The following is a 9,579-nucleotide window of genomic DNA, read 5'->3' on the forward strand; positions in this document are numbered from 1 at the left end:
CCGGGTCGGGCTCTGTGCTGACAGCTCAGAGCCTGGAACCTGCTTCAGATTCTGTGTCTCCCTCTCTCTCTGCGCCCCCACCGCTTGTGCTCTGTCTCTCTCTCAAAAACAAATAAACTTTTTTTTAATTTTTTTAAGGAAAGAGCCTTTTAAGATAGTGATATTTGAGCTCGGTTCTGAAGACTGGAAAAGAGCCAGCCCTGGGAGGGAAGGGCAGGCAAAGGAGGATGCCACCCGGAAGGAACAGCGAATCCGAGGCTTTGACAAGGCGGGAAAGAGCTTAGCGCGTCCCAGCAGCTGGAAGGAGGCCCGTGTTGCTGGAGGGAAGAAGCGCCAGCGAGAGAGGCGCTAGATGAGGCCGGCTTCCCGCAGGAGCCAGGATGCCAAGCCACCCCGGCCAAGTTCCAAAGCAAAGACTCCATCCGCGCCTCTCTCCAGCCTTTCCCCTCCCCCACTGCCGGAACTGCGCGCTGTTGCCACCGTCGCCATGGTGATGGGCACTCTGTTTCACTCCCCGTTCGGGCCAGGAGCGAGCGGCGCGTCTTGGGAGTCCCCGCCTCTCCCCGTGGGGAGACACGAAGCCGGGACCATGCCCGTGCTGATCCCCCCAGCCGAGCGCCGCCAGGACCCGCGCGTTGGGGCTCCGGCGTGGCGCCAGGCGGCCACGGCCACCCTGCAGAAGGCGCGCCGGCTGACCGACCGCTGCGAGCAGGAGGCGGTGGCCATGTGGCAACCCGAGGACAGCGTGCGGGAGCCGCACGTGGCGCGCCACCTCTGCCGCGCCGCCTACATCCTGCCCTGGCGCTTCCGCGTGGAGATGCTCGCGGGCGGCGGCACCGTGGAGAAGCCGCCGCCGGGCGAGGGCGTCACGCTGTGGAAGGGCAAGGTGAAGCCCCCCGCCTGGCACGCCCGCCTGCCGCTGCCCCTGCACCGCGACGCCCGGGCCCTGCAGAGCGCCGAGGTGGTGCACGCGCACGCGCGCGGGGCGCGCCTCGCCGCCGCCCGCCTGTGCCGCGCGCAGCACCAGGTCAATGGGCAGCTGTGGCTGCTGCAGAGCCAGCGCGAGGCCACCGACCGCGGGCTCGCCCAAGTCCGCAAAGGCCTGCTTATTAACCAGCAGAGCAGCAAGCTTCGGGGCTACCGGCCCAAGTCTGAGAAGGTGGGACGCTGCCCCCCCCCGCCCCCCCCCACCCCAGGCCCAGTGGCAAAGCCCGAGGCCTCCGATCCCAGGTAGATGCTCGGCCTGAGAAAACCCCTCCCCGTAGAGAGAACCCCCACCTCCACCCCAGGATTAAGGGCACCAGAAGATGAGGACACCCCCCACGACGGGGTGCCTCGATTCTGAGCCCAGAAGGTGAGGCCCTCCCGTGGGCGTGAGACCCTCAAAGCCCAGTGAAAACACATCCAAAGCCCCACACACACCTCGCTGAGGACAGTAGGTGATGTAAACCCACCCCAAACCCCCACCCCCACCCCCCCAGCCCCGCTGAGGACAGTAGGTGATGTCCTGGTCCCAACCCTTGAAACTCCCCTCAAAATGTTTTTTTTTAAGCCCCAGTCCTCCCCACCACAGCCTCCGAGAGTGAGAACCCCTCCCCTGGCCTCATCTGGGGAGAAAGGAACAGGTCCTGCTTACAGGTTGAGACCCTCAAACTCTGAGTCCTTGCACCTGGGAGTCACGTCCCCAGCCAGAGAAAGAGCGAGACCCCCTAGTCTCAGCCCTGGTGACGTCCTCCCCGTAAAGTGAAACCGCAGACCCTCACCCCAAAAGTGGGGAACATTCCAGCCTCCCCAGGGGACGAAAGACCCCACACGGAGAAGCTCCCACCTCCACCCTCTAAAGGGTAAGACACCCCACCCGGTGAGAGCCCCCTGAAAGAATAAAGGCTTCTCAGAGAGATTCCCAGTGGGCAAGAGCACCCCCAACTCCATTCTCCAAACCGAGAGCTTACGAACTTGGCAAACCCTCTACTACCCTGGAAGGAGAAATCTCCGTCCAGCCCTCTCAAAGGTGTGAGAGAGTCTCTCCTTGTCTGCTAGGTCCCTGACAAAGCTGACAGTATGCTTACGTGGGAGAAGGAGGAGCTTAAGAGCATGAAGAGGAAGATGGAAAGAGATATGGAAAAATCCGAGGCCCTGCTCAAGGTTGGGAATACCTCAGGTCAAGTTAAGAGGGCTGCAGGTGGATCCAAACGGGTGAACTGCTCTGACCTTGGGGACCGTAGCCACAGCAAACCCTCAATCCACACCCCTGCCCACCCTAACCTGACATTCACTGTATTTCCACTTTGTGAAATGGGGAAACTGAGGCTCTGAGAGATGGAGTTGGGCCTCAGAATAACAATGAACGCCCCTTCTGAGCCGAGCCCTGTGCAGTCACTGAGCTAACATCTTAAAACACTCCTGTGAAATAGAAACGATGATCCCCTCATTAGAGACAGGAAAACTGAGGCTCGGAGAGACACAGACTCAACCAAGGCACAGGGCTAGCCAGTGGCAGGGCTGTGTGTGTCTTTTTGCTTCCATCCTTATCAAGATATAATTGACAATTTATTTTTTTTTATTTAAAGGTTTTTTTTTTTTAACGTTTATTTATTTTTGAGGCAGAAAGACAGCATGAACAGGGGAGGGTCAGAGACAGAATCTGAAGCAGGCTCCAGGCTCTGAGCTGTCAGCACAGAGCCCGACGCGGGGCTTGAACCCACTAACTGTGAGATCGTGACCTGGGCTGAAGTCGAACACTTAACCGACTGCGCCACCCAGGCGCCCCTAATTGACAACTTAAAATTGTGTATATTCAAGATGTACAACTTGATGATTTGATAATGGTCTGGTTTCTCTTCAGAGCGCATAAATCTTTCGCCTTTTACAATTTGATGATTTGATATATGTAGACATTGTGAAATAATCACCATAGTCAAGGTAGTTAACATATCCATCACCTCACATACTTACCTTTATGTATGTGTGGGAGAACACTGAAGATCTAAACTCTTAGCAAATTTCAATTATAAAATGCGATATTGTTCTCTATAGTCACATTGTTCTATATTAGATCTCCAAACTTAAGCATCTTGCATCGCTGAAACTTTATACCCCTTGACCATTTCCCCCATTTCTCCCTCCCCCCCAGGGCCCGGAAACCACCATTCTATGCTCTGCTGCCATGCATCTGACTGTTTTAGATTCCACATATAAGTGAGATCTTTTTGCATCTGGTTTATTTCATTCAGCATAATAATGAACCTCCAGGCTCATCTATGTTGTCATAAATGGCAAGATGTCCTTTTTCAAGGCTGAATAATATTCTGTTGCATATATAATATTATATACATATTATATTATCTATCATGTATTATACTATTATTATATATTATTAATATAACATGATATTAATGTTATAAAACATTGATTATTATCTGTTAGTATGTTATATAATTTATAATATGTATATTGTATATTATATATTACATTACATAGTAATATAGTCTATAACAATATATTATACATTGTATGCTATATACTATATATTATAGCATATAAACTATATAATATGTGCTATATATATTAATATGCCATATCTTATGTACTGTAATACAATACATAATACATAGCATGTATAATATATAATATATATTATTAAGTATCTTTTTAATACATATTAACTATGATTATATCATTATATAATATTATGATTATATAATTATTATAAATTTTATATAGCTTACATATGATATAATTATAATATTATATAATAAAATGTTTATATAATTATATTATATTATATTATTATATTACATTTACATAATTATGTCATTATACAATTATATATTATATTATATAACATAATTTCTATATATGATATATGTAAATATACAACATATTGTAAAATATTACATGTTATAATATATTCTATATTACATAATTATTTTATATATTATAGTATATTAAGATATCAATGTTTTGATTATAATACATCAATATTATATAATTAATATGATAATAGTATATATATCACATTGTTCCTTATTCACTAACCTATCAACAGACATTTAGATTGTTTTCATGTCTTGGCTATTGTAAGTAATGCTGAAATGAACATGGGAGTGCCGATATCTCTTTGAGATCCTGATTTTCTTTGGATATATACCCAGAAGTGGGAGAACCACCTTGTGAGTCAGCTCAGATGTCTTGAGCTTAGCTCTTTAAATGTAATATGTGCTCAATCTTTGCCACCTCCAGCCAGAGACGGTCTCTCACTACATCCTTCACTCTTGCAACAAGGGTTTCTTTATGAGGGCACTAATGAAGACGAAAAGGCAGCCAGGTTTGATGGAACCCTTGGGACCAGTTAAAGTTAGCTAGTAACTTGTGTGTGCTTTTGACTCATGTATTTAACAACTATTAATCCAGTACCCCGGCGTCTGGGTACCATGCTTGGCACTGAAGACAAAGTAATGAAGAGGACAGAGACGGCCTTGCCCTCACAGAGTTCACATTACAAGGACATTCAAGTAAGGGACAGACCAGGGTCCTGGGTGAGGTTGGGAGAAGAAATTTAAGAGCTGGTTGCACCACTATCCGTGGTGCTGAACCTTAGCTGTGCTCACCCACCACACCCCCCAGGCCAGGGTCATATTCTTTTAAATCTGGTGAGTCCTGAAAAATCCTTTGAGAAAGTCTGAAACTGACAAGGGAGAAGACCCTGAGGTTGGCCCCAGTAGGGAAGGGTTTGCAAGAGAGAAAGGTGAATGGAGAGGTGGGAAAAAAAAAACAGAGATGGAAATTGAGAAGGGCCACTGGAGAGGCCTAATGTACATATTTCTGGAGAAAAATGCTTACATCCAAACAGACCTGTTTCAACTTAAGATAATGAATTCAAATTGGCACTCAGAACCTTCCCAGGGATCTCACTGCGTGTGTCTGGAAGGTTTGTTGTCCCACTGGGCAAGTTATTTCATTCTTTCTCTTCCTTCAGACCTCTCCATTCCTGCTTTCTTCATTCTCAATGAATGACCCCAACTCATGGGAGTCACTGAAGGGAACCTCATTATTCCTCTGCCAATGCTGTAATTCCGTCTACCTCTGCACCCACCTTCTCCCGGTTCTCCTGTATCACCAATATTTCCATCTTCATTGGATCATTCTCACCAGTGAACGAATGGGGAATTATTCTCTAACAAGTACAGATCTGTTTGGGATAATAAAAAAAAAATTTTCTGGAAACGGACAGAGGTGGTGGTTACACATTAATGTCACTGAACTGTGCACTTAAAATGGAAAATTTTGTTATGTCTGTTTTACCACAATACAAAACAAAACAAAAACAAAAACCTCTAGATCCCATGCTCCCCTCCAGGTAATCCCCATTTCTCTGATCCACTCACTAACCAGTCTTGTCTGCATATATTGACCCTGTCATTTCTTTTTTTTTTTTTAATGTTTATTTATTTTTGAGAGAGACAGAGAAACAGAGAATGAGCAGGGGAGGGGCAGAGAGAGGGAGGCAAAATCAGCAGCAGGCTCCAGGCTCTGAGCTGTCTGCACAGAGCCCAATGCAGGGCTCAAACTCAAGAACCTCAAGATCATGACCTGAGCCTAAGTCAGACGCTTAACTGAGCCACCCAGGCACCGCAACCCTGTCACTTTTGGGGGGCAGGAATTGGACTGGTTTTCCCCACTGCATCCCCACTCCCTGATACACTGCCCAGCATACACAAGGGGCTTGATGAATATTTGAATTAATGAATGAAAGACTTTTTAAATCTATTTTTTACTCAAATGGCTGAATCCCAAAGATACAATATTCAACAAAAGAAGCTAGACATAAAGTACGCATGGTATGGTTCCATTTATATAAAGTTCTAGATTTCAAAAGCAAATTTCTTTGAAGAACCAGATAGTAAATATTTAAGGTTTTGCGTGAAATGCAGTCTCTATCACAACTACTCAATTAGGCCAGTGTAGGGGCACCTGGGTCATGATCAGGTCATGATCTCACAGTTTGTGAGTTCGAGCCCCGCATCGGGCTCTCTGCTGTCAGCACAGAGCCTGCTTCAAATCCTCTGTCCCCCTCTCTCTCTGCTCCTCCCCGCTGGCACTCTCTCTCTCTCTCTCTCTCTCAAAAATTTAAAAAAAAAAAACATTTTTTTAAAAAATTAGAGCATTAAAGAGGCACTCATTGGGATGAGCACTGGGTGTTGTATGGAAACCAATTCGACAATAAATTATATTAAAAATATAAAAATAAATAAGGGGACAATTTATTTTTAAAAATTAAAAATTAAAAAAAAAATTAGGTCAGTGTAGCACAAAACAGCCAGAGACAACACGTACATGAATAAGTGCAGCTGTATTCCAGTAAGTTTTAGTTACAAAGAGAGGCAGCCAGTCCATAGGCTGTAGCTTATGGACATCTTAAGAAACAGGCAAGGGGCGCCTGGGTGGCTCAGTCAGTTAAGCATCCAACTCTTGGTTTCAGCTGAGGTCATGATCTCACGGCTTCTTCATGGGTTCAAGCTCTGTGGTGGCAGTGCGGAGCCTGCTTGGGATTCTCTCTCTGCCCCTCCCCAACTTGTGCTGTCTCTGTCTCTCTCAAAATAAATAAATAAACTTTAAAAAAAAAAAAAAAAGAAGAAAGAAAGAAACAGGCAAAACTAATCTGCAGGGCAGCTTAGAGGAGAGGACGACGGTAGGGGCACCAGGAACATTTCTGGGATGATGGCAATATTCTATATTTTGATGAGGGTGGTGTTTATATAATGGATATAACTTTTAAATAACCGCAAGTATCAAAGAAATGCGATATACTTCATTTTATAATGGTGGAAGTAGGGTTTGGGTGGGAGGAGGAGTTCAGATAGATGTTGGTGGGGGAGATACTCTGAGGACAGCGGAGGGCTCCTGGTACTAATTAGAGCAAAGGAGGAGAGACCCTGAGGCTAGGGGAGGGGATCAGCCCTGAATGTAGCTGGGGAGCAAAGGGCCGATACAGGAAGACTATTGGTGTAGATATAGCCAGTGCGATCTCTCCTCTTTATAGATGGGGCAGTGGATGGGGGGAGGGGCTTTCTTGGGGTGCCAGAGCAAAGCCAGGCACAGAACCCAAGAAGAAAATGACACCTAGGACAGGGAAGCTACCACCAGCCCCTACTGCTCTTCCCCTCTCCACCCAGGGATCACCGAAGGCTTCTGGACAGGGGAGGGGTGCGGGGAGGGAGGTGGCAACGCTTTGCAGCCTCCAGCGGAGAAATCGCTTCCGGCCGCCTCTCCCAACTTCCCAGCTCACTCTCTGCCTTTTTCTCTGCTCGCTCCGCTTCCTCGTTCCCAGGCCCTGGCCTCCTGCCGCGACACTCTGGCCTTCTGCTGTAAGGAGAGGCTCCAAGCTGTGGACCTTATGAACCAGCCGCTGGATAAGGCTGGCCGCCACTCCTGGGTGAACCTCTCCCGCATCCCTTCCCCGAGCTCTCAGGGCCAAAGAACGCCGCCTCCAGACCCTGTGGGCTCCTATACCCCAGGTAGGCCTCCACAGAAAGGAGTGCACTGCAGTAGGTACCCTCGGGTGCCCACTCCTCCTCCACTGCTCAGCCACTGCCAGCCCTGGGGAATTGCCCCCCTAGTGAGGGGGGCTGAGAGCTCATCTCCACTGAGCCCACGTTCTTGATTGGCTCTTCACGCCCACTCCTGCTTCCCACACACTCCTGCGTGCGAGCACTCGCTCAGTCAGTCCGGGACGCTACTTCTACGAACTCCCTCATCAAGGTGGGTTTTGGCGCCAGACCGTGCGGGGTGGGACCAGGGTCGCTCGCCAGGCCGGCCCGGGGGCCTCACCGCCCCGCACACCGCACTCCGCCAGGGTCCTCTGTCAAAACGTCACCTGGAGACCCGAGAGAAGCTGGACAGACCCCTGGTTCGCGTGTACCAGAGTCACGTGGGCACCCAGCTGCCCGAAGCCACGCGCCTCGCCCAGGTATGCTCCTGCGTGGCCCCCTCCGCGCCTTCCCGCCCTCTGCAGGTGCAGCCGCATCCCGATGGTACTGCTGCCCCAAGCACACCTGACCCAGGTAAGACCCCCTCACCCAGGGCTGTCAGTCCTTCAGCTCCGGGAGGAGGCCCTCCGGTACCCACACCTGTCTCAGAAAAAGTGCCCTCCTGAGCATTGGGTGTTGTATGTTGTGTGTGTGTGTGTGTGTGTGTGTGTGTGTGTGTGTGTATGTACAGAGAGAGAGAGAGAGAGAGAGAGTGCCCTCAATCTCTGCTCGCCTCGCTCCCTCTTTTTTTTTTTAATATAATTTATTGACAAATTGGTTTCCATACAACACGAGTGCTCATCCCAACAGGTGCCCTCCTCAATGCCCATCGCCCACTTTCCCCTCTCCCTCCCCCCCACCCCATCAACCCTCAGTTTGTTCTCAGTAGCCAAGAGTCCCGGTAAGGCCCTCTCTCAGCCTAGCTGCTTCAGGCACGCCCGCCCAGAGGCTCCCCACCTCCCAGGTCCCGGCCGCCCCTCCCCCTCGCTCTCCGGGTGCGTCCCCTTCTCCATCCCCTGCCTGTTTCCGATTCCCTTTCCAGCATTTCTGGCCCCAGTGTGTGCCCCCCTCCCTCCGATCTCTTCGAGCCCCTTCCCAGGAGGGGACCTCCCGCAGGCACGCGTGGCCCGGGTGTGCCCTTGCCCTTCGGAGGCCCGCCCCTTCCTAGAGGTGTGCTCCTTTCACACCCGCACCGGCCCGGGCGGGTTCGCCCACCCCAGACGGTGCCCAGCTCCCAGCTCGGTCCCCGCACCCCCCAGGGCACTGAGAAGCTGCAGCGCCACATCTCGCGCGTGGAGGAAAACCTGCAGGAGCTGCTCGCCACGCGCCAGAACCTCGCCCGAAGCCTCAAGTGCAAGAGGATCGGGTACGAAGTGGACTTGAACGTGGTGCGCCTGCGCCTGCGCCAGGGGCACCCGCGCGTGTACCACCAGCAGGCGCAGCGCCTGGTCAACGACTGGGACCCGCGCACGCCGCCGCCGCGCGCGGAGTCCAGCGCCCCCGCCAAGTGACAGGCGGGCCCTCTGCCCCGGCCGGCCATCCGGCGCGTTTCTGCCTGCCGGGGCCTGCGGAGCAGAGACTGGACGGCTCCGTGGCCCTCCCTCCCTCCCTCTCGCCTGACCTGCCTTCCCTCTGAGCATCCTCTAGCAGAACTATAATTAAAAAGGACACTGATTACCACGTATGAGGCACCTACTGTATATCACTCACTTACCCTACACCACCTGATGGGCAGTGTATGCTGGGAGTTAACAGGCTGGACTGGGGTTCCAGATTTCCGGGGCGAATTCGAATCGCAGCCCCCCAAACTCAAGCTGTGTGGCCTTGGGCAAGTCCCTGCCCCCCTCTCTGGCCTCAGTGTCTTCACCTGTAAAACGGAGAGGATTACAGCACCCATCTCAAAGGCTTGTAGGAAGGATAGATGAGTCCGTGTGTGAGGCCTGTGAGAACGGTAACTGCCCAATGTTACGCCGGGGATAAGCGGACGAGCTGAAATTGTAAGCCCTGATTCTAAAGCCTGCACTCTGAGCAAAATTTGGAGCTCCCCTCT

The 9,579-nt window shown here is 50.5% G+C and overlaps 1 protein-coding gene across 1 annotated transcript; it reads left to right on the forward strand.

Annotated features, from left to right (window-relative positions):
* The first annotated feature begins 589 nt into the window (after positions 1-589).
* On the forward strand, positions 590-9,040 carry CCDC105 (coiled-coil domain containing 105). The gene is made up of 5 exons (XM_030335648.1): positions 590-1,159; positions 2,041-2,145; positions 7,331-7,517; positions 7,779-7,969; positions 8,789-9,040. The coding sequence occupies exons 1-5, from the start codon at positions 590-592 to the stop codon at positions 9,038-9,040; spliced, it is 1,305 nt and encodes a 434-aa protein (XP_030191508.1).
* The last annotated feature ends 539 nt before the right edge of the window (positions 9,041-9,579 follow it).

This window comes from Lynx canadensis, chromosome A2 (genome assembly GCF_007474595.2).
Source record: "Lynx canadensis isolate LIC74 chromosome A2, mLynCan4.pri.v2, whole genome shotgun sequence".
Taxonomy (NCBI): Eukaryota; Metazoa; Chordata; class Mammalia; order Carnivora; family Felidae; genus Lynx; species Lynx canadensis.